Source organism: Mesoplodon mirus, assembly GCF_964341445.2.
Source record: "Mesoplodon mirus genome assembly, chromosome: 12".
NCBI lineage: Eukaryota > Metazoa > Chordata > Mammalia > Artiodactyla > Ziphiidae > Mesoplodon > Mesoplodon mirus.
The window spans coordinates 30,655,478-30,680,021 of record NC_138988.1 but is presented as its reverse complement, the minus strand read 5'-3'; the positions used below and the strand labels follow the sequence as shown (position 1 = coordinate 30,680,021).

Here is a 24,544-nt window from a genome sequence, read left to right as displayed (position 1 = left end):
GAGTAGGACCAGAATTAATATTTGCTGAAATAAATTTAATATTTTAAGCAATATTCATGACACTTACAATTTTGCGTTTGATCATGAAGAGTGGGATTTTTGCATGAAGAGGGGTTGAGGACAGTTCCTTATGGACTGTTGATAAATACAATCTTCTTTTTATGTTCCTTAAATCAGTAATTCTGAAAAAAGAGAGAGGAGAGAAGAGAAGATTCCCATCAATATAATAACCACACTTCTTTGGATAATCATCAAAATAATATAATTTATTATATAGGCCCTTTCCAACAGGGAGATCAAACTCCGAATTTAAAAATTGCCTTTTTCTTTGAGGAAGTAATAAAATTTCTTCCTTAAGTTCAAAGTGTTCACAAGCCTGAGTGTATAAATTCACTTAATATGCTAATGTATTTCAGTACTCTATATTTCCACTCTTCCAGCCTATGAAAAAATTCAATTTGTATGAACCGAGAAACTGCTAGCCTTTAATAGCCACGCTTGTTCCAGCTCCTTAAGTTTGTGTTATCTTGGGACATACTGTCACCTACTAAATAGGAAAACATTATGGGTTTCTTTCTCTAAAAATGCACCTGTCATTTTATATACGCTCTTCGTCTGCTTATAGACAAGACACAAAACGCTGACTGTCAGTTTCACTTTCCAAACACATGTCTTTGAACCAGAATTATAATACACAAGTTTATTGCTCACTACTCAGGTCAACCTACAGTGATAACAAGGACACTGAATTTGAACATCTTTAATAGATTTAGACCACCGCCATGATCACAAAGATTAGGTTTGCTTCAAATTGATAGAGGCTCATTTTTATGTTCTGCTTCCTTTAGGTTTTAGAGGTAACACAAAAGGCTCAAAATCTCCAAACCTGTCTCATGCTGCTATATTGAAGAATTGATGCTTCCTTAAAAACTGTCTTTTTATTGGAGAGGAGTGATATTTCCCCCATTTTTTAGCAACTTTGTCTAGGTGTACTAATTGCTAATATTATATAATTAGTAATTCCTCAAGAAGACATTTCATTCAAATATACTGCTACCAATATTTACAGTGTAATTAACTATAGTGTAAATCAACACAGCCTTCTCCAGAGCTCTTCCTTGCCTCCTATTTGCACTTTTCTAATCTCATTATTTCTTTCCTCTAAAATACTAATACATATTTTTTTCTGTAGAAAAACTATCATTGAACAATGTTAAGAGTAAGTACAACAAAAATTAGGTGACATGATTTCAAATATGCCCCAGACCTAAACATTCTACCCTACCTGCACTAAACAATATCATAAAAAAAAAAAAAGGTTCTGATGAACCTAGAAGCAGGACAGGAATAAAGTCGCAGACGTAGAGAATGGACTTGAAGACACGGGGAGGGGGAAGGGGAAGCTAGGACTAAGTGGGAGAGTAGCATTGACATATATATACACTACCAAATGTAAAATAGATAGCTAGTGGGAAGCAGCTGCATAGCACAGGGAGATCAGCTTGGTGCTTTGTGACCACCTAGAGGGGTGGGATAGAGAGGGTGAGAGGGAGACACAAGAGGGAGGGGATATGGGGATATATCTATACATATAGCTGATTCACTTTGCTATACAGCAGCAACTAACACAACATTGTAAAGCAGTTATACTCCAATAAAGATGTTGGGAAAAAAAAAAGCAATAAAGCCTTTCAATCCATGGTCAGATGTAAGGTTTAAAGTGCAAAAGTGTTAATACTACTGAAATTTTACACTTACACATATAAGTAAATGTACAATATTTGCCCTAAGGTAGTGTCTTCAAAGTGGGATGTGCACATGGGAGAGGAGGAAAATATTAGAACCATCTTTCATACCATCCTTTTAAAATGTTGTATTTGGGTATGTTTCATTACATATACAGTACAGCAACATATTTATATATGTTTTAAATAAATAAATGTACCCATGTGGTTAGTGTGCTCAAACATTTTACCAATAGGATTCAGGATCAAATATGTCTGGAAGGCATTGTCATGAGGGATGCTATTAAGTCGCTTCTATAAGAAGTTCTGATTAGGAAATAAAAGGAAAGACTATATAGTGATTCTGGAAAGTAAAAGAGAACAAAAAATTCCCTTACATCAAACAAAATGTTTGATTGCAACAACCAAAAACTTACATGAGACACAGTTTTGTTAAGGTTTGCTTTGCTTGGAGGGATAAGACTATGTCATTTTCATTTGAATTGGTAAGGACCGAATTCCAAACAGAGGAACATCTGAGTATAGTCCCATTTTATCAACACATGGAACAATAGGAACATTCATTCATTCATTCCCTCATTCACTCACATATTCAACAAATACTCCCTGAGCCAAGCAACATCCTGGGAATATACTGGGGAATACAACAGTGAAAAGGTCAAGGTCTCTACCCCCCAGGAGCTTTTATTCTAGTGGAAAAGGCAGGTGAATGAAGTATAAAGAGACAAAATAAATGCACATTATCCTAAATGCAATGAAGGAAACAAAAAAGAGACTGAACTAGAAAATAACAAGAAATGAACTACTTCAGACAGTAAAGCCAGCAGGGCTAGGAATTAATAGGTAAGGGAGGGACATGAGGTAGAAAGGAGAGGTAAGAGCCAAATCACGCAGGGCCTTTATGCTAAGGTAAGGGGTTTATAAATTTATTGTGCACAATAGGAAGCTATAAGAGGGTCAACATTCTACCATGCATGATGAATGGATATCATAAAAATAAACAGATATGGTCTCTTTTATTTATTGGGGTAAGATTTGAGTAACTGATATGTACAGATTTTAGTGTTCAATCTCATGTATTTTGGTAAATGTGTATACCCATGTAATCCCCACTCCAAATAAAACATAAAACATTTCCATTACCCTAGAAAAGTTCCCTCCTGGTCCCTTTTAGTCAGTTCTCACTCCTGATTTTTATCACCATAGATGAATTTTGTCTGTTCATGAACTTATAAATGGACTGATGTAGAATATACTCTTTTGTGACTGGCTTCTTTCACTTAATATGAAGTGTATGAGAGTCATCCACGTTGTAGTATGAGTCAATAGTTCTTTTTTTAAATTGCTGAGTCTTGTGTGGCAATACAACAATTTATTGATTCACTCTCCTGTTGATGAACATTTGTTTCCAGTATTGGTTTTTTATGAATAAAGCCTGTGTGACTATCTATGCTTGACGAGTCTTCTTGTGGATATGTCTTTTCATTCTCTTGAAAAGCAGGAATGGGATTTCTGGGTCATTGGGGAAGATATATGTATAACTTTATAGAAAGAGTTCTCCAAAGTGATTGCAGTGGATCCACATCCTCACCAAGTTTTGGTGCTATCAGACTTTAATGTTAGCCAATTTTAGTTGGTATGAAATGGATACCATTGTGATTTTATTTGCATTTTGCTTATGAATAATGACATTGAATGCTTTTATATGTGTTTACTGGTGTGTCTTGTGAAATATCTGTTAAGTCTTTACTCAGTTTTTATTGGTTGTTTCCTTACTATAATTCTAAGAGTTCTTTACATATTTTAGATACACGTCCTTTGTCAGATATATCTATATCTATATCTATATCTATATCTATATATCTATAGTGAGTATTTACTTGCCTGTTATCTTAATGGTATCTTTTAAAAACTTTTTATTTGGAAATAATCTCTAAGCTAGAGGAAAGTATCAAGAATAGCAAACAGAAGACTCTTATATGCTTTATCTAGATTAGCTTATTGCTTAATGATGACTTTTAATTAGCAGTTTTTAATTTTCATGATGTCCAGTTGATCATTATTTATAGTAGTGCTTTCTGTCTTAAAAAATCCTCACTTAGTCCAAAGTTGCAAAAGTACTTTCCTTTGTTTCCTTCCAGATCTTTATAGCTTTAGTTTTTACATTTACATCTACGATCCATCCCACATCAAGTACTTTATACTGTGTGAGGTACTGGGTGTGGTTCTTTTCTTTCTGTATGTTTATCCAGTTGTCCCAGCACCATTTATTAAAGACTCTCCTTTAGTCACTGAAATGCCTTGGTACTCTGTTGAAACTCAATTGACTATAAATGTGTGTGTGTGTGTGTGTGTGTGTGTGTGTGTCTACTTCTGGACTCTCTATTGATCCATTTGTTTCATTTACCCGTTCTTACACCAATGTTATACTGCTTTGATTACTGTAGATTCAAAGTAAGTCTTAAAACTAGGTAAAGAAACTCTTCAACTTGGTTTTGTTCAAGGTTTTTTTGGCCCTTGCTTTTCCATATAAATTTTAGGATCCACTTATCATTTTCTGTTAAAAAAAAAGCTGTTGAGAGTTTAACTTGGATTGTGTTGAATCCATAGATCAATTTAAGGAGAACTATATTGAGTCTTTCAATCTACTTACGTGATATATCTCTCCATTTATTTAGGCCTTGTTTAATTTGTTTCACAATGTTTCATAGGTTTTATTTTAGAAGTCTTGCATATGTTTTGTTAAATTTATTTCTAAGTATTTTATTTTTTGATATGACTGAAAATAAAATTTAAAATTTCATTTACCAGTTGAATGCTACTAGTATATAGAAATGCTATTGATTTTTGGTACGTAGACCTTGTTTCCTGTGACCTTACTTAATTCATTCATGAGTTCTACTAACTGTTTGGTAGATTCCTGAGAATTTTCTACATATACAATCAGGTCTTCAGTAAATTAAGACTTCTACTTTTGCTTTTTTCAATTTTTATACTTTTTCTTTATTTTTTCTTACATTACTTCCCTGGTTAGGACCTCCAGCATATACTAAACGGAAGTGATGAGAGTAGAAAATCTTGCCTTGTTCCTGATCATAGGGGGAAAGTGTTCACTATGTTTCTATTAAATATGATGTTAGATGTAGGTTTCTTTTTTCAGAGGAAGTTCTCTTCTATTTCTAGCTTTTTGAGAATTTTTTTTTAATCATGAAAAGGTGTAGAATTCTGTCAAATGCTTTTTCTGCATCGATTGAGATGATCCTATTGTTTTTCTCCTTTATTCTTTCCATATGTTGAATTATATCAATTGATTTTCAAATGTGAAACCAACCTTGTATTCTTGGTGTATATTTCAATTGTGCTAGCATTTTTATTGAGGATTTTTATACCTATGTTCATGAGGGACACTGGTGTGTAATTTTCTTATAATATCTGTGTCAGGTTTTGATAACAGAATTTAATTCCATAAAGTGATTTGGGAAGTGTTTACTCCTCTATTATCTAAAAATTTGTTTAAAATGCTGCTAAATATTCTTTACATATTAATAGAATTAATTTGTCTGAAGTATTCTCCTTGGTAAGATTATGGTTTACACATTCAATTTAATTTACATACAGGGCTATTCACATTTCTAATTTTTCTTGTTTCAGTCTTGATAAGCTGTGATTTTCATTTAAGGCTGCTGAGCTTATTGCCATAAATTCCCTTTATGTAGGATCAGTAGGATCTGTAGTGGTATCCCTTCTCTCATTCCTGACACTGGTAATTTGTGACTTCTTTTTAAATTTATCAGCCCTGCCGTGGTTTACCAAGTTCATCCTTTTAAAGAAACAAGTTTTGTCTTTGAAAAACTTGTCTGTTCTTTGTTTTCAATTTTACTGATTCCTGATTTTATTTGTATTATTTCTTTCCTTCTACTTACTTTGGGTTTAATTTGTTCTTTTTTCCCACTAGCTTCCTAGGATGGGAAGTTTGATCATTAATTTTAAACCTTCCTCTTTTCTCACACAAGCATTTACAACTACAAGCTTTCCTCTAAGCATTATGTTAGCTGCATCCCACAAATTCTGATTATGTTGCATTTTAACTTTTATTCAGTTTGAAGTATTTTCTAATTTCTCATACGATTTTTCTTTGAATCTTGGATTACTTAGAAGTGTGCTGTTCAATTTCCAAACAGTACAGTTTTTTTCTATATATTGCACTGCTATTGATTTTTAATTTAATTCCATTTTGGTCAGAAAACATACTTGGTAAAGTTTGCTTTTTATTAAGAAAAAAGTAATAAGATATTGTATGACCCAGCATATGATTGGTGAATGGTTTATATGCACTTAAATTTCTTTGATGCTAACATTTTAAAACTTCAAACCATTAAAAACTACTTTCCCTTAAGTCTAGTCAATACTGATCTATCATCTACTGCTCTTTAGGACATTTCTTCATATTTCCGGGCAATTATGGCACCTGAATCACAATTTTCCTCTTCTGTCATCATTCTGGGTGACTTTAAAGAGAACAAGTTTTAATCTAAACCTAAACCTCTTCCACAATGACAACCAATATTTCTATTCCATTTTAGCAACTTAGATGAACAGTCCTACTCTGTTGCCAATCATCACTAGAAACTATTCAACTTTGAGGTCTTCTATTCAAATTTTTCCCCTGATTCATTAGTTCATTCAACTAACATTCAGTCAATGCCTTAGCGGCACAGTATAAGGTACTAGAGACATGGAAGTAGCTAAGACATGGAAATCATATTCTAGTGTGGGTGTAGGGGAAAATATTCTTAAGTAGCTGTTTTTAGTACATTCCATAGACATTCTCTTATTAAATCTCACATCAGTCCTTCACTGCAGGTAGTATATTCATCCTCCATTTTGTAGATGATGAAACTAGACTCTAGAAACCAGGACAGCTTCTAGTCCATAGATATACAGCTAGTAAGTAGCAGAGACAGGTATTAAAACTTGTCTCTATAGAATCCATTGTCATTTCTGTGATAAAACTGTATGTCCACTACTATACCAGGCTGAAGCTCTTTCATTCATTTATGCTGAGTGACTACTATTTGTCAGGCATGTGCTGACAGCGACAAGAGTGCCTGGTTTCTGTCCTTGCAGAACCACAGCCAAATATTTTCAATAGAATACTGTTTATCAGATAAAAATCATGAATCCTTTCACTTCTCCCCCTTTTTCACTCTTTTAGAACCATTTTCTGTTCCATTCTGGATTCCAGTTCTGAATCTAATCTTCCAATAGGTAACAAACATATGCCTTCCAACCACTATACCATGTAAAGCCTCCTGAAAGGGTGATCTCAAAGTTGGCAAGACTGGGGCTTCCCTGGTGGCGCAGTGGTTGAGAGTCCACCTGCCGATGCAGGGGACATGGGTTCGTGCCCCAGTCCGGGAAGATCCCACATGCCGCGGAGCGGCTAGGCCCGTGAGCCATGGCCGCTGAGCCTGTGCATCCGGAGCCTGTGCTCCACAACAGGAGAGGCCACAACAGTGAGAGGCCCACGTACCACAAAAAAAAAAAAAAAAAAAAAAAAAGTTTGCAAGACTGGAGTGTAATCTGTTGGAATGTGGTAATTCAACTAAAGAAAAAAATCTACAAAGTATCAGAAGGTTGTTTGCTCAGCAGATAATCAGAACAAGTGACTCAGACTACAGTATCTGATACATACAGTCCCCAAAGGTATTATTATCATTATTAAATATCTATTATTTATTGGGCATTTTTTATATGCCAACACTGTATTATGCATGCTCTATGCATTATCTCACTTAATCTTCCCATATACACTACAAGGTATCTACTACTATTATTTCTACTTAACAATGAGGAAACTAAGGCTTAGTATGGTTAAGTGACTTTCCTAAAGTCACGTATCTATCAGAGTACAGATTTAAACTCAAATCTAATTGATCCCAACATCTACATTGTTAATCACAGGCTTACTTTCTTCTGGGGCAGGCACTGCCTATAAACATATCCATAGTAGCATACTCTTTGCTCCTGGGGAAAAATATTTAATATCTGATGCCTAAGACTCTTACCCTTCACTGTGTTTGGAAGAAAAGAGCCCAAATTTGCCTCTATGTGTGGGTATGCGTGTGCACATCTTTTTTCCATTGACAAATTCTTCCTTTAGATTTGTTAAAAATAACCCTCAGATCCAATAACTATTATCTTAAAATTAAAAGCTCAGAGGCTAATCTTACTTTACTCACTTCCACGTTCTTGCAGGTCACTTCACTGTCTCACCATAGGCCTCATATACTTACAATCCTCTCAGCTATTAGTGGGCACCACTGAGAACGACTGATTGCTCCCTATCCTTAACATCTAGGCTTCATCAGTCCAATTAGCTGTCACATCCTGTCAAAGTCACTTCCCTAATAGTTTCACATCTGTTTCTTCCTTTGGCTTCTACAGCTACAATGCTAGTTCGGGTCACTTGATGCTTTAAATATTCTCCCTTACTAGTCTCTCTACCTCTAATCTTTTATCTCTCAGTCCATTCTTCATGTGGACCAGCCATGGGGACTGAACATCAAGCTTTGGCTCCATTTCCTTCTTTGTCATCCTATAGTCTAAGGAATAAAGTCCAAAATAGAGCTCCTTATCTTGTTATTCAAGGACCTCCAAAATCTGACCCTCAGCCATTACTTCAATATCACCTTTCACCATGTTCCTCTCCATGTTAGACATCATATAATAAGAGTACAAGATGCAAACCAGGGGGATTTCAGAGATATCAGGAGAAAATATCAGAATTGGGGTGGGAGAAAGAGTGGAGTTGCAGAATAAAGCCAGGGTTCGGTTGTTGGGAGTCTTAACATGAGATACCAAGAAGATCTCCATAGGGGAGATACCAAGGCTGTAATTACAAACAGAAAAGGATGGGAAACGGAAGAGCAACATCTAAATCCCTACCATGTGCCAGAGCCTGTACATCATTTCACCACTGTTATTTCATTTATTTCCCTCAACCGCTCTTTGAAATAGGAATTAATATTCACATCTTACTAATGTAGTTAAAGGCTCAGAGATACTATGCCACTTGTTCAAGGTCTCAGAGCTAGTATGTGGCAGAGCTAGAAATCAATCTAAAGAGACAAAGCAAGAGGAATAAAGGATGGTAGTTGTCTGGCTTAGTGTTTTTGAAAGGTAACATGCTTACTAGGAAGAAAAGGGTGTGTGTAACAGGCCTGCACCACATTCTACCCCTTTTCTAAAGGGCATTCCAGAAGAGAAAGGGGACCAGCCAAAGCTTCTTGAAAACATGACTGATCTTCTGGCAAATACACTAATGGTATTTATCAGGGCCAAAGTCCTTAATGAAATACTTTTTGCTGGATGTACTCGATCTGTCTAGGATTTCTTATGGCTAATAAACCTGGAATTCATGCACTCATGGGGCATGGCTCCCTGGAAAATGTCACATAAGCCATAAATGTAACAGCTTTGGGTGAGGGATATTCTCTCAGAATCACTCTCTCAGGTACTGCTTAGAGAAGTCATCTGTTAAATCTGGGCCAAAGTGCATTGAGAAAGGACTGGAAGACTTCAGTGGAAGTCCTGGATCTCTTTCTGCTTCACAGGTACTTCAATACTGGCTAAAATCTCTGATTCTTGTGAGTCTGTTTGACAATTCAATCCTTTGAGCTATCTCATATGGCTGGTTATGTTGTGCAGCCTCTTGAATACCTACACCCTCAAAAGCAGATTCTGAGAAAAGGACTTAGGTGCCAGTAGTTTAGGTGATTCCATGAAGCAGGAATGAAGGAGCAGGAAGAGGAAGAGAGCAAAAGAGGAAAGGCCAAGATCAGGATGCACTGGCTACGACACTGCTATAGGCCACAGGGGCTCCATTCTACCAGGGTATCTGGAGACAGGTACAGAACACTTCCCAGATAATCCATTTGAAGAATGGGAGGTGGGAACCTATATCCACAGACTCCCAATCCCCAGTGGCTAAGAGTTGCCTTTGGGGGGCTTAACTCCCCAGTATTTCCAAGCTGTCAGGCTTCTACTGCATCAAAGAAGGCCCTGGGTGGCACTAGATAAGGGATGCTGTCCAAACAAGCTTGCACCAAACTGCTCACTGCAGCTGCAGCTGATACCAGAGGTGGACCCAGAGGATGTAAGGTGGGACACTGGAGTGGGCTGCCACAATGACAATACCAGCATTCTTGCTCCTACTTAAACATACTCCATCCTCTTGTATTTTCATGCCTTTGCTTATGCATTTCCCTTGGAAAGTCCCTTCCCTCATTATGCCACTTGAATTATATTCATCCATCACAGTCTGGATTAGATATGCTACCTCCTCCTTGAAAACGTCTTGGATCTGTAAATTAAAAATAATCACTTTTTTTTTTTTTTTTAAACTTACAACAGCATGTTTTCAACCCCTAACACTGAATTCTTTTCATTCCTCCTTGGTGCTCTTAGGTCAGTAACTATAGTCCACTTTATAGGCCATGATCGGATGCAAATCTTTTCCTTTGTTTTTACAGGTGAATAACATGTGGTCTCATATATCTCAGTTTTACCACTTGCTAGTAACATTTTGAGTTTAAAAGGGTTACTAGAATTTGGTATCGCAAAGCCCATTTTAGAGTTTAAAGCAGTCTCTCATTCTAAATTCCACAAAGAATTTGTAAAGTTCCTAATATGCAAATGTACAAGCACAAGAGAAATAGAATTTCTGCAATTTAGGGGAAGGACAATTTGTTACAAATTCATCATCAAGTGTTGTCATCTTGAGTTGATTGTAGTTTTCAAGAACTGATATGTATATATATATATATATATATATATATATATATATATACATTTTTAAAAAATAATAAATTGTTATTATTTTAGACTACTCATTATCAACAAGTGGGGAAATAGGCCATAATACTGAGCAATAACTTTGAAGCCAGAGTTTTTGGGTAAAAATTCTGGCTTCACCATTTCTTAGCTTTGTGACAATGGGCAAGTTACTTAACCTTTTGTGCCTTAGTTTCTTCATCAGTAAAATGTGGAAAAATAATAGTACTCACAAGATTGTTGTGAGGACTGCATAACTGAATATACATAAAATGTTTAGAACAGTGCCTGGCATACAGAAAGCTCTAAGTAAGTACTAACCATTATCAACTTGGGTGGCTGTGGATTGTTTACTGAATGCTTTGTATTTTTGGCCTTTAATTTTCTAATAACTAAAATTTGACTGGCCCATATGTGACAACATAATCCTCTACTGATGTCCCAACCTCCAAACTGGAAAGTGGGAATGGGTGGGGCTGTGAGCCAAGACATCTTTCATCCTGCCGTGGTGAGTCTTGGTGAAAAATTATGGGTGTCACTGTAGGCTGCTACCTACAGTCTGTCTCTTCTACTGGCCTGAAAGGTCTCTGATGACTGAGACCACATCCTGGTTATCACAGCATCTCACAGAGCTTGGTTCAGAGTTTTGTAGTTAATTGGGAAATAGCTGCTCAACTGTCTTTGTTGAAACCCTATTGGAATCATTGGAATCCCAAAGAAGGTGCCATTTGGGCAAGAGTTGAATGAAATGGTTGGAACCTTGCAGATAGCTGGGAGGTTCCAGACAAAATACTCCTGAGGACTATGTGGAAATCTGTTCCTCTCTATAGCAGGTCTTCCAATGTATTCCAACAAATATATATTAAGAAAGGTGAGTCCCCTGGGCTGTAAAAGCCTGATAAGAACCACACAATGGGTGCATGGCATGACTCTGCCCTTGTGGAGGTCAGGTGTTGGTTTGCACAAAACAGTTCTCAGTTAAATCTAACTATTATGGCTCTGACTTCTGGAAGAATTTCTAAATGATCATGTGCCCAGCTTAGGACCAAGGTATTAGGACTAAGCCACTCACATGATGATGAGGTTTTATTCTATTGTCTTTGTAAAAATAAATATGCAAACATTATCTCATAATCAAGAGTAGTTGGTTTTGGAGGGAAAACAAAATCATGTGCTAAGCTTAAATGGTTCTGAAAGTAAGCTGAATTGCTACTTTAAAAACTTAAAATTAGTCATTCATGAGAGAGAGAATATAAATGCATATATGTGACTACTTAAAAGCTTCATTATGCTTATATGCTTTTTTGGGGACAATTTAGTTGCTGTAAGGAAGGCTGCTTGTAAAACATCTCTTCTCTTGTAATACAGGGTTGATTTTCACCATCTAAAACCTCCTGTGACCTAACAAAGCAGAAAAAGTCAAGCAACACTGCAACACTCCTCTTACGCTTAAAGACACATTCTTTTTTAAAAAAACATATAGGAGTTAATATTTTTTTTATATCAGTAACTGAGCATTCACAGCTAAGGGTCAGCAATGTGATAGAAAAAGTAATGAGACCACAATGAGAAAAAATGGGGTAGTCAACAGGAAAATCAATCTCATTTATTATAATATTCTAGTGATCAGCAGGTGTATAACTTTCCCAGCTATGGTCATTAACAACATTCATTCCAAACTTAACATCTACAAGTGCAAACCAATTGAAAGTAAAATTACTTTTCAATTCAATTTTCAATTCACTTTTTTATCTTCATCTTTGTTTGACAATTTTTTTTTCACAATGGCAACCTCAGTGAGTATTTGAGTAAATGGTACCAACCTTCCAAGAGCACAGATAAACTCATCTATTCAGATTACCTATTCACTTTGCTTCTGTATATACAATGATTTTTAAAAAACATCTTTATTGGAGTATAATTGCTTCACATTATTGTGTTAGTTTCTGCTGTATAACAAAGTGAATCAGCTATACGTATGCACATGTCCCCATATCCCCTCCCTCTTGTGCCTCCCTCCCACTCTCCATTTCCCACCCCTCTGGGTGGTCACAAAGCACCGAGGTGATCTCTCTATGCTATGCAGCAGCTTCCACTGGCTATCTGTTTTACATTTGGTAGTGTATATATGTCAATGCCACTCTCTCACTTCTTCCCAGCTTACCCTTCCCCCTCCCTGTGTCCTGAAGTCCATTCTCTATGTCTGCGTCTTTATTCCTGTCCTGCCCCTAGGTTCCTCAGAACTAATTTTTTTTTAGATTTCATATATATGGGTTAGCATATGGTATTTGCTTTTCTCTTTCTGACTTACTTCACTCTGTATGACAGACTCTAGGTCCATCCACCTCACTACAAATAACTCAATTTCATTTCTTTTTATGGCTGAGTAATATTCCATTGAATATATGTGCCACATCTTCTTTATCCATTCATCTGTCGATTTACACTCAGGTTGCTTCCATGTCCTGGCTATTGTAAATAGTGCTGCAATGAACACTGGTACATGACTCTTTTCAAATTATGGTTTTCTCAGGGTATATGCCCAGTAGTGGGATTGCTGGGTCATATGGCAGTTCTATTTTTAGTTTTTTAAGGAACCTCCATATTGTTCTCCATAGTGGCTGTACCAATTCACATTCCCACCAGCAGTGCAAGAGGGTTCCCTTTTCTCCACACCCTCTCCAGCATTTATTGTTTCTAGATTTTTTGATGATGGCCATTCTGACCAGTGTGAGATGATATCTCATTGTAGTTTTGATTTGCATTTCTCTAATGATTAGTGATGTTGAGCATCCTTTCATGTGTTTGTTGGCCATCTGTATATCTTCTTTGGAGAAATGCCTATTTAGGTCTTCTGCCCATTTTTGGATTGGATTGTTTGCTTTTTTGATATTGAGCTGCCTGAGCTGCTTGTATATTTTGGACATTAATCCTTTGTCAGTTGCTTCGTGGCAAATATTTTCTCCCATTCTGAGGGTTGTCTTTTCGTCTTCTTTATGGTTTCCTTTGCTGTGCAAAAGCTTTTAAGTTTCATTAGGTCCCATTTGCTTTTTTTTTTTTTTTTTCTTCCGTACGCGGGCCTCTCACTGTTGTGGCCTCTCCCGTTGCGGAGCACAGGCTCCGGATGCGCAGGCTCAGCGGCCATGGCTCACGGGCCCAGCCGCTCCGCGGCATATGGGATCCTCCCAGACCGGGGCACGAACCCGTATCCCCTGCATCAGCAGGCGGACTTTCAACCACTGCGCCACCAGGGAGGCCCACTTATTTTTGTTTTTATTTCCATTTCTCTAGGAGGTGGGTCAAAAAGGATCTTGCTGTGATTTATGTCATAGAGTGTTCTGCCTATGTTTTCCTCTTAAGAGTTTTATAGTCTCTGGTCTTACATTTAGGTCTTTAATCCATTTTGAGTTGATTTTTGTGTATGGTGTTAGGGAGTGTTCTAATCTCATTCTTTAACATGTAGCTCTCCAGTTTCCCCAGCACCACTTATTGAAGAGGCTGTCTTTTCTCCATTGTATATTCTTGCCTCCTTTATCAAAGATAAGGTGACCATATGAGCGTGGGTTTATCTCTGGGCTTTCTATCCTGTTCCACTGACCTATATTTCTGTTTTTGTGCCAGTACCATACTGTCTTGATTACTGTAGCTTTGTCGTATAGTCTGAAGTCAGGGAGCCTGATTCCTCCAGCTCCGTTTTTCTTTCTCAAGACTGCTTTGGCTATTTGGGGTCTTTTGTGTTTCCAAACAATTGTGAAATTTTTTGTTCTAGTTCTGTGAAAAATGCCGTTGGTAGTTTGATAGGGATTGCACTGAATCTGTAGATTGCTTTGGGTAGTAGAGTCATTTTCACAATGTTGATTCCTCCAATCCAAGAACCTGGTATATCTCTCCATCTGTTTGTATCATGTTTAATTACTTTCACCAGGGTCTTACAGTTTTCTGCATACAGGTCTTTTGTCTCCTTAGGTAGGTTTATTCCTACGTATTTTATTCTTTTTGTTGCAGTGGTAAAGGGGAGTGTTTCCTTAATTTCTCTTTCAGATTTTTCATCATTAGTGTATAGGAATGCAAGAGGTTTCTGTGCATTAATTTTGTATCCTGCTACTTTACCAAATTCATTGATTAGCTCTAGCAGTTTTTCGGTAGCATCTTTAGGATTCTCTATGTATAGTATCATGTCATCTGCAGACAGTGACAGCTTTACTTCTTTTCCAATTTGGATTCCTTTTATTTCTCTTTCTTCTCTGATTGCCATGGCTAAAACTTACAAAACTATGTAGAATACCAGTGGTGTATGTGGGCAACCTTGTCTTGCTCCTGATCTTAGTGGAAATGCTTTCAGTTTTTCACCATTGCGAATGATGTTGGTTGTGGGTTTCTCATATATGGCCTTTATTATGTTGAGGTATGTTCTCTCTTATGCCTACTTTCTGGAGGGTTTTTACCATAAATGGGTGTTGAATTTTGTCAAAAGCCTTTTCTGCATCTATTGAGATGATCATATGGTTTTTATCCTTCAGTTTCTTAATATGGTGTATCACATTAATTGATTTGTGTATACTGAAGAAACCTTGCATTACTGGGATAAACCCCACTTGACCACGGTGTATGATCCTTTTAATGTGCTGCTGGATTCTGTTTGCTAGTATTTTGTTGAGTATTTTTGCATCTATGTTCATCAGTGATATTGACCTGTAGTTTTCCTTCTTTGTGACATCTTTGTCTACTTTTGATATCAGGGTGATTGTGGCCTCGTAGAATGAGTTTGGGAGTGTTCCTCCCTCTGCAATATTTTGGAAGAGTTTGAGAAGTATAGGTATTAGGTCTTTTCTAAATGTTTGATAGAATTCACCTGTGAAGCCATCTGGCCCCGGGCTTTTGTTTGTTGGAAGATTTTTAATCACAGTTTCAATTTCAGTGCTTGTGACTGGTTTGTTTTATTTTCTGTTTCTTCCTTGTTCAGACTCAGAAGGTTGTAGTGTTCTAAGAATTTGTCCATTTCTTCCAGGTTGTCCATTTTATTGGCATATACTTGCTTGTAGTAATCTCTCATGATCCGTTGTATCTTTTCAGTGTTAGTTGTTACTTCTCCTTTTTCATTTCTAATTCTATTGATTTGAGACTTCTCCCGTTTTTCCTTGATGAGCCTGGCTAATGGTTTATCAATTTTATCTGCTCAAGGAACCAGCTTTTAGTTTTACTGATGTTTGTCATCATTTCCTTCATTTCTTTTTCATTTATTTGTGCTCTGATCTTTATGATTTCTTTCCTTCTGCTAACTTTGGGGGCTCCTTTGTTCTTCTTTCTCTAATTGCTTTAGGTGTAAGGTTGTTTATTTGACACTTTTCTTGTTTCTGGAGGTAGGCTTGTATTGTTATCAACTTCCCTGTTAGAACTGCTTTTGTTGCATCCCATAGGTTTTGGGCCATCGTGTTTTCATTGTCATTTGTTTCTAGGTATTTTTTAATTTCCTCTTTGATTTCTTCAGTGATCTCTTGGTTATTTAGTAGCATATTGTTTAGCTTCCATGTGTTTGTATTTCTTTACAGTTTTTTTTCCTGTAATTGATATCTAGTCTCATAGCATTGTGGTCAGAAAAGGTACTTGATACGACTTCAATTTTCTCAAATTTACCAAGGCTTTATTTGTGACCCAAGATATGATCTAACCTGGAGAATGTTTCATGAGCACTTGAGAAAATAAGTGTATTCTGTTGCTTTGGACGGAATGTCCTATAAATATCAATTAAGTCCATCTTGTTTAATGTGCCATTTAAAGCTTGTGTTTCCTGGTTTATTTTCATTTTGGTTGATCTGTCCATTGGTAAAAGTGGGTTGTTAAAGTCCTCTACTATTATTGTGTTACTGTCGATTTCCTCTTTTAAGGCTGTTAACATTTGCCTTATGTATTGAGGTGCTCCTACGTTGGTTGCATAAATATTTACAATTGTTATATCTTCTTCTTGGATTGATCCCTTGATCATTATGTAGTGTCCTTCTTTTTCTCTTGTAATAGTCTTTATTTTAAAGTCTCTTTTGTCTGATATGAGAATTGCTACTGCAGCTTTCTTTTTCCCTTGCAGTACGCGGGCCTCTCAATGTTGTGGCCTCTCCCGTTGCGGAGCACGGGCTCCAGACTCACAGGCTCTGGACGCACAGGCTCCGCGGCCATGGCTCACGGGCCCAGCCACTCAGCGGCATGTGGGATCCTCCCGGACCGGGGCACGAACCCGCGTCCCCTGCATCGGCAGGCGGACTCTCAACCACTGCGCCACCAGGGAAGCCCTGCAGCTTTCTTTTGATTTCCATTTGCATGGAATATCTTTTTCCATCCCCTCACTTTCAGTCTGTATGTGTCCCTAGGTCTGAAGTGGGTCTCTTGTAGATAGCATATGTACAGGTCTTGTGTTTGTATCCATTCAGCCAGTCTGTGTCTTTTGGCTGCAGCATTTAGTCGATTTACATTTAATGTAATTATCGATATGTATATTCCTATTACCATTTTCTTAATTGTTTTGGTTTGTTACTGTAGGTCTTTTCTTTCTCCTGTTTATCAATTTTATCTTCTCAAGGAACCAGATTTCCCTAGAGAAAAGCTGCCTAGAGAAGTTCCTTTAGCATTTGCTGTAAAGCTGGTTTACTGGTGCTGAATTCTCTTAGCATTTGCTTCTCTGTAAAGGTTTCAATTTCTTTGTCACATCTGAATGAGACCCTTGCTGGGTAGAGTAATCCTGGTTGTAGGTTTTTCCTTTTCATCACTTTAAATATGTCCTACCACTCCTTTCTGGCTTGCAGAGTTTCTGCTGAATGATCAGCTGTTACCATTATGGGGATTCCTTTGTATGTTATTTGCTGCTTTTCCCTTGCTGCTTTTAATATTTTTCTTTGTATTTAGTTTTTAATATGTGTCTTGGTGGGGCTTCCCTGGTTGTGCAGTGGTCAAGAACCTCCCTGCCAATGCAGGGGACGTGGGTTTGAGCTCTGGTTTGGCAAGATCAAACATGCCGCGGAGCAACTAAGCCTATGTGCCACAACTACTGAGCCTGTGCTCTATAGCCCGTGAGCGACAACTACTGAGCCCACGTGCCACAACTACTGAAGCCTGCTCACCTAGAGCCTGTGCTACACAACAAGAGAAGCCACCAAAATGAGAAGCCCACGCACCACAACAACGAGTAGCCCCACCCACCAGAACTAGGGAAAGTCTGTGCACAGCAACAAAGACCGAACGCAGCAAAAAATAAATAAATTTTTTAAAAAAGTGTCCTTGCGTGTATCCCCTATGATTTATCTTGTATGGGACTCTCTGAGCTTCCTGGAGTTGACTATTTCCTTTCCCATATTAGGAAAGTTTTCAACTATAATCTCTTCAAATATTTTCTCAGTCCCTTTCTTTTTCTCTTCTACTTCTGGGAACCCTATAATTCGAATGTTGGTGCATTTAATGTTGTCCCAGAGGTCTCTGAGACTGTCCTCAATTCTTTTCATTCTTTTGTCTTTATCCTGCTCTGCAGTAGTTATTTCCACTATTTTATCTTCCAGGTCAGTTATCCGTTCTTCTACCTCAGTTATTCTGCTGTTGATTCCTTCTAGAGAATTTTTAATTTCATTTATTGTGTTGTTCATCATTGTTTGTTTGCTCCTTAGTTCTTCTAGGTCCTTGTTAAACGTTTTTTGTATTTTCTCCATTTTATTTCAAGATTTTGGATCATCTTTACTATCATTACTCTGAATTCTTTTTCAAGTAGACTGCCTATTTCCCCTTCATTTGTTTGGTCTGGTGGGTTTTTACTTTGCTCCTTCATCTGCTGTGTATTTCTCTGTCTTCTCATTTTGCTTAACTTACTGTGTCTGGGGTCTCCTTTTTGCAGGCTGCAGGTTCGTAGTTCCCGTTGTTTTTGGTGTCTGCCCCCAGTGGGTAAGGTTGGTTCAGGAGATTGTGTAGGCTTCCTGGTGGAGGTTACTGGTGCCTGTGTTCTGGTGGATGAGGCTGGATCTTGTCTTTCTGGTGGGCAGTACCATGTCTGGTGGTGTGTTTTGGGGTGTCTGTGAACTTATTATGATTTTAGGCAGCCTCTCTGCTAATGGGTGGGGTTTCTGTCTCACTAGTTGTTTAGCATGAGGTGTTCAGCACTGGAGCTTGCTGGTCGTTGAGTGGAACTGGGTCTTATTGTTGATACGGAGATCTCTGGGAGAGCTCTCGCTGATTGATATTACATGGGTCCAGGAGGTCTCTGGTGGTCCAATGTCCTGAACTCGGCTCTCCCACCTCAAAGGCTCAGGCCTGATACTGGCCAGAGCACCAAGACCCTGTCAGCCGCACGGCCAGGTACGTGGGTATTTTCTTGACTTTTGGGAAGTCTGTGTTCTTCTGCCAGCGATCAGTAGGTGTTCTGTAGTTGTTCCACATGTAGATGTATTTCTGATGTATTTGTTGGGAGGAAGGTGATATCCACATCTCACTCCTCTGCCATCTTAAAGGTCCTCTATCATCTTAAAGGTCCTCTGTATGTACAATCATTTACAACCATTTGTGAATGTTCACTTCAGGTCAGAATGAACTTGCAAAACTGATGTCAGACTTCTGATGATTTGATTAATGTTTAGAATCATTTGTTCATGATTTGATTAATGTATTAGAAGGCAAAATGGTATTTATTTTTCTTGTTATGATCTAGGAAGGACAAACTTTCAATGTACATCTTCAGTGATGCTGTCAAATAGCTCTAGGTATAATTACAAGGAAAAAGTGAGTTTGCAAAATAGCATATTTAAATATGTGCAGTGATGTTTAGGTATATAGTTAATATGGCTGTGTACTGAAATTTAAAGTTTTACAGAAGGTGGTTCCATGTACAAGGCCTCCCTTACACATTCATTCCCAGGCTTCACAATCATCAAAGGGAATTTTATTCCATTAGTTTTTCCTGGATCACTTCTGCTAAAGTTTAAATTCATTGAGGACTCTTTTGTCCTTAATAGAGAAGTAATTCTGCACCTAAAATGCTTTCACATTCTTATTAAAACACAATATAGCTTTTTAGTGTTAACATTTATTATGACGCATATTTCACATATGTGAATTTAAATTAATAACTAGTGCTCTTGGACTCTTTCTTTGAATATCACTTGATTCCCTTTTTAAAAACAACTTTATTGAGGTATAATTTACATGCGATAAAGTTCTCCATTTTTAGTATATTTAGGGAGTTATGCAACCATCACCAGACAGCAGAATTCAGTTGTCAAATATTCTCATCAGCATATAAGATCTCTCATGCACTATGGAGAACAGTATGGAGGTTCCTTAAAAAACTAAAAATAGAACTACCATATGACCCTGCAATCCCACTACTGGGCATATACCCTGAGAAAACCATAATTCAAAAAGAGTCATGGGGCTTCCCTGGTGGCGCAGTGGTTGAGAGTCCGCCTGCCGATGCAGGGGACACGGGTTCGTGCCCCGATCCCGGAAGATCCCACATGCCGCGGAGCGGCTGGGCCCGCGAGCCATGGCCGCGGAGCCTGTGTGTCCGGAGCCTGTGCTCCGCAACGGGAGAGGCCACAGCAGTGAGAGGCCCGCGTACAGCAAAAAAAAAAAAAAAAAAAAAGAGTCATGTACCACAATGTTCATTGCAGCTCTATTTACAATAGCCAACATATGGAAGCAACCTAAGTGTCCATCGACAGATGAATGGATAAAGAAGATGTGGCACATATATACAATGGAATATTAATCAGCCATAAAAAGAAACAAAATTGAGTTACTTGTAGTGAGGTGGATGGACCTAGAGTCTGTCATACAGAGTGAAGTAAGTCAGAAAGAGAAAGACAAATACCGTATGCTAACACATATATATGGAATTTAAAAAAAAATGTCATGGGGCTTCCCTGGTGGCGCAGTGGTTAAGAGTCCGCCTGCCGATGCAGGGGACGCGGGTTCGTGCCCCAGTCCGGGAAGATCCCACATGCCGCGGAGCGGCTGGGCCCGTGAGCTATGGCCGCTGAGCCTGCACATCCGGAGCCTGTGCTCCGCCAATGGGAGAGGCCACAACAGTGAGAGGCCCGCATACCACAAAAAAAAAGAAAAAGAAAAAAATGTCATGAAGAACCTAGGGGTAAAACGGGAATAAAGACACAGACCTACTTGAGAATGGACTTGAGGATATGGGGAGGGGGAAGGGTAAGCTGCGACAAAGCGAAAGAGAGGCATGGACATATATACACTACCAAACGTAAGGTAGATAGATAGTGGGAAGCAGCCGCAGAGCACAGGGAGATCAGCTTGGTGCTTTGTGACCACCTGGAGGGGTGGGATGGGGAGGGTGGGAGGGAGGGAGATGCATGAGGGAAGGGATGTGGGAACAGATGTATATGTATGACTGATTCACTTTGTTATAAAGCAGAAACTAATAAAAAAAAAAAAGAAATCCTGGAATAAATCCTTATAAATTTTACAAACATCTGTATGGATTTATACATATATTCTCAAAAGCACTTATCAGAGTTTGCTCTTATCCATTGTGAAAAGGAAAAACTGAAAACAATCTGAAGGCCCATTAATAGAGTTAAGTAAGTTATGGCACAAATGCAATAAATACAACAGCTAACAAAATAGGTAGGTTGTACATACTACCCTGAAATAATGTCCATAATATATTATTGTGTGAATAAAGCAAATGGAACATGATTTAGTAGAAACAATTAGTGAAAATATTATGGAATTGTACTGAATTTATGGCATCACTGCCTCTAGGGCAGTGAGTGCTGTGCATTGTTTTTATAATTAAAAGTATTTTTTGAAAAAAAAAAAGAGTGAGACATGTACCACAACGTTCACAGCAGCACTGTTTCCAGTAGCCAGCACATGGAAGCAACCTAAGTGTTCATCAATAGATGAACGGGTAACGAAGATTTGGCACATATATAAAATGGAATATTACTCACCCGTAAAAAGGAACGAAATTGAGTTATTTATAGTGAGGTGGATGGACCTAGAGTCTGTCATACAGAGTGAAGTAAGTCAGAAAGAGAAAAACAAATATCGTATGCTAACGCACATATATGGAATCTAAAAAAATGGTACTGATGAACCTAGTGCCAGGGCAGGAATAAAGACACAGGTGTAGAGAATGGACTTGAGGACACGGGGGGAAGGTTAGGCTGGGAAGAAGTGAGAGAGTAGCACTGACATATATACACTACCAAATGTAAAATGGATGGCTAGTGGGAAGCTGCTGCATAGCACAGGGAGATAAGCTCGATGCTTTGTGACGACCTAGAGGGGGTAGGATAGGGAGGGTGGGAGGGGATATGGGGATATATGTATACTTACAGCTGATTCACTATGTTGTACAGCAGAAACTGATACATTGTAAAGAAATTATACTCCAATAAAGATATAAAAAATAATAAAGTAAGTTATGGAAAATTCAAAAAAAGAAGAAAAAGAAAGAAAAATCCCTCATGCCGTTCACAGTCAATCCCTGCTCTCACCTACAGCACCAGGCTATCACTAATCTGGTTTTGGTCTCTAAACATTTGCCTTTTCTGGATATTTCATATAGATGAGATGAAAATATACAAAATCTTTTGCATCTGACTTCTTTTATTTAGCATAATGTTTTTAGGATTCATCCATATTGTAGCATGTATCATTACTTTTTACTGCAGAATAGTATTCCAATATGTGGATATGTTACATTTTGTTTATCCATTCACCAGCTGAATTGATGAAGCTATACACTGTCTTTAGCTTTAGCCAATTTAAATATTGGTACTAAAAACATTAATGTTCAACTCTGTGTGTAGGCATAATGCTTTCATATTTCTTAGGTACATCTCCAGGAAGATAGTCATTATGATGGATATAAGGTGGTATTTCATTGTGGCTTTACTTTGCATTTTCCTAATGACAAATGATGTTAAGAATATTATTATGTGCTTTTTACCCATGTGTCCATCTTCTTTTATGAAGTGCCTATTCAAATCTTTTACCAAGTTTTAAACTGGGTGATATGTTTTCATATTAATGAACAATAAGTTATTTTTATATTCTGGATATAAGAACTTAATCACATACATGATTTGTAAATATTTTCACCAGTCTGTGGCTTGTCTTTATTTACTTAATGGTGTTTTCTGAAATGCAAATTTTAAAATTTTTATGAAGTCCAATTTATCATTTTTTCTTTTATTATGTTTTTGTCATACTAAAAAGGGCTTTGCCTTTGTAGCAACCCAAGGTTGTGAAGAAGTTTTACACTTTTAACTCTTACATTTAGGTCTACATTCCATTTTGAGCAAATTTTTGTATAGTGTGTGAGGTAAGGCTCTAAATTAAATTTTTTTGCATGTGGATATCCAAATATCTCAGCACCATTTGTTGAAAAGTCTATTCTTTTATCCACTGAATTACCTGAGTACTTTTGTGAAAAACCAAGTGACCATAAATGTAAGGTTTTATTTCTCGATTCTGTATGCTGCTTCATTCATTTATTTTCTTCATGCTATAATACCTTACTGCCTTGATTACTGCAGCTTTATTGTAAATTTTGAAATCAGTTAATTAAGATGGAATTCTCCATCTTTCTTCTTCTTTTACAAAAGTGTTTTAGTATTCTTTTGAATTTCCATATAAACTTTAGGATAGGTTCATCAATTTCTACAAACAAACAACCACCCACCTGCTGGTGAATCTTTAGATCAGTTTGGGGAGAACTGTCAACTTAATATTGAATCTTCCAATAAAATGGCTCTCCATTTATTTAGATCTTTAATTTCTCTCAGCAGTGTATTTTAATTTCGGTATACAAATCTTGCACTAACTTTGTTAAAGTATCCCTAAGCATTTTATTCTTTTTGATGTTATTGTAGAACTGTTTTCTTAATTTCATTTTTAGATTGCTCTGCTAGTATACAGAGGTACAATTGATTTTTGTATATTGATTTTCATATTCCTCAACCTTGCTGAACTCATGTTTTACTTTTCCACAGACATTCATGTTGTTTTTGATTAAAAACAGTTTTGCCTTTTCCTTTCCAATATGGATGTCTTATATTATTTATTTATTTTTCTTGCATTATTGCATTCACTAGACTCTCCAATACAATAATTAATAGAAATGGTGAGAGAAAACAGCCATGCCTTGTTTCTAATTGTAGGGGGAAAGCATTCAGTCTTTCCCCATTAAGTATAATAAGCTACATGTTTTTCGTAGACAGCCTTAATAGGTGAAGGAAATTCCCTTCTTATTCTAGTTTATAAATATGGATCAAGGGTGTAAATTTAAGAGCAAAAACGATATGACACCTAAAACACAAGCAACAAAGGGAAAAACAGTACACTGGGTTTCATAAAAACTAAAACATAAAAACTTTTTGTCCTTCAAAGGGCACTATCAAGAAAGTTAAGGATAAAAGAAAATTTTTACAAACCATATATCTGATGAGGGCCTAGTGTCCAAAATGTATAAAGAACTCATACAACTCAACAATAAAAAGACAAATAATCCAATTAAAAAATGGACAAAGAATCTGAATAGATGTTTCTCCGGAGAAGATATAAAAATGGCTAATAAGCAAATGAAAACATGCTCAACATTATTAACCAGAAGGGAAATAAAAATCAAAACCATGAGATACCATTTCACAACTACTGTGATAATAGAAAAAGACTAATAATAAGTGCTGCTGAGGATGTGGAGGAATTGGAACCTTCATACACTGGTGGTAGGAATATAAAGTGGTACAGACGCTTTGGAAATGGTTGGCAATTCCTCAAAAGTTAAACACAAAGTTTATATGACCCAGCAATTTCACTCCTAGGTACATACCCAAGAGGACTGAAAATATACCTCCACACAAAAACTAGTACATGAATGTTCATAGAAGCATTATTAATAATAGCCCCAAAGTGGAAACAACCCAATTGTCCATCGACTCAACAGTGAATAAACAAAATAT

The 24,544-nt window shown here is 37.3% G+C and overlaps 1 protein-coding gene across 12 annotated transcripts in view; it reads right to left on the bottom strand.

Annotated features, from left to right (window-relative positions):
• CFAP20DC (CFAP20 domain containing) overlaps positions 1-24,544 on the bottom strand; it is a 287,059-nt gene that overhangs the window by 192,634 nt on the left and 69,881 nt on the right. For all 12 annotated transcript variants that reach the window (XM_082639696.1, XM_082639689.1, XM_082639694.1 and 9 more), the window contains one exon: positions 68-182. In XM_082639696.1, the coding sequence (XP_082495822.1) occupies positions 68-85 (18 nt within the window). In that variant the 5' untranslated portion in view covers positions 86-182. The remainder of the gene's footprint in view (positions 1-67; positions 183-24,544) is intronic.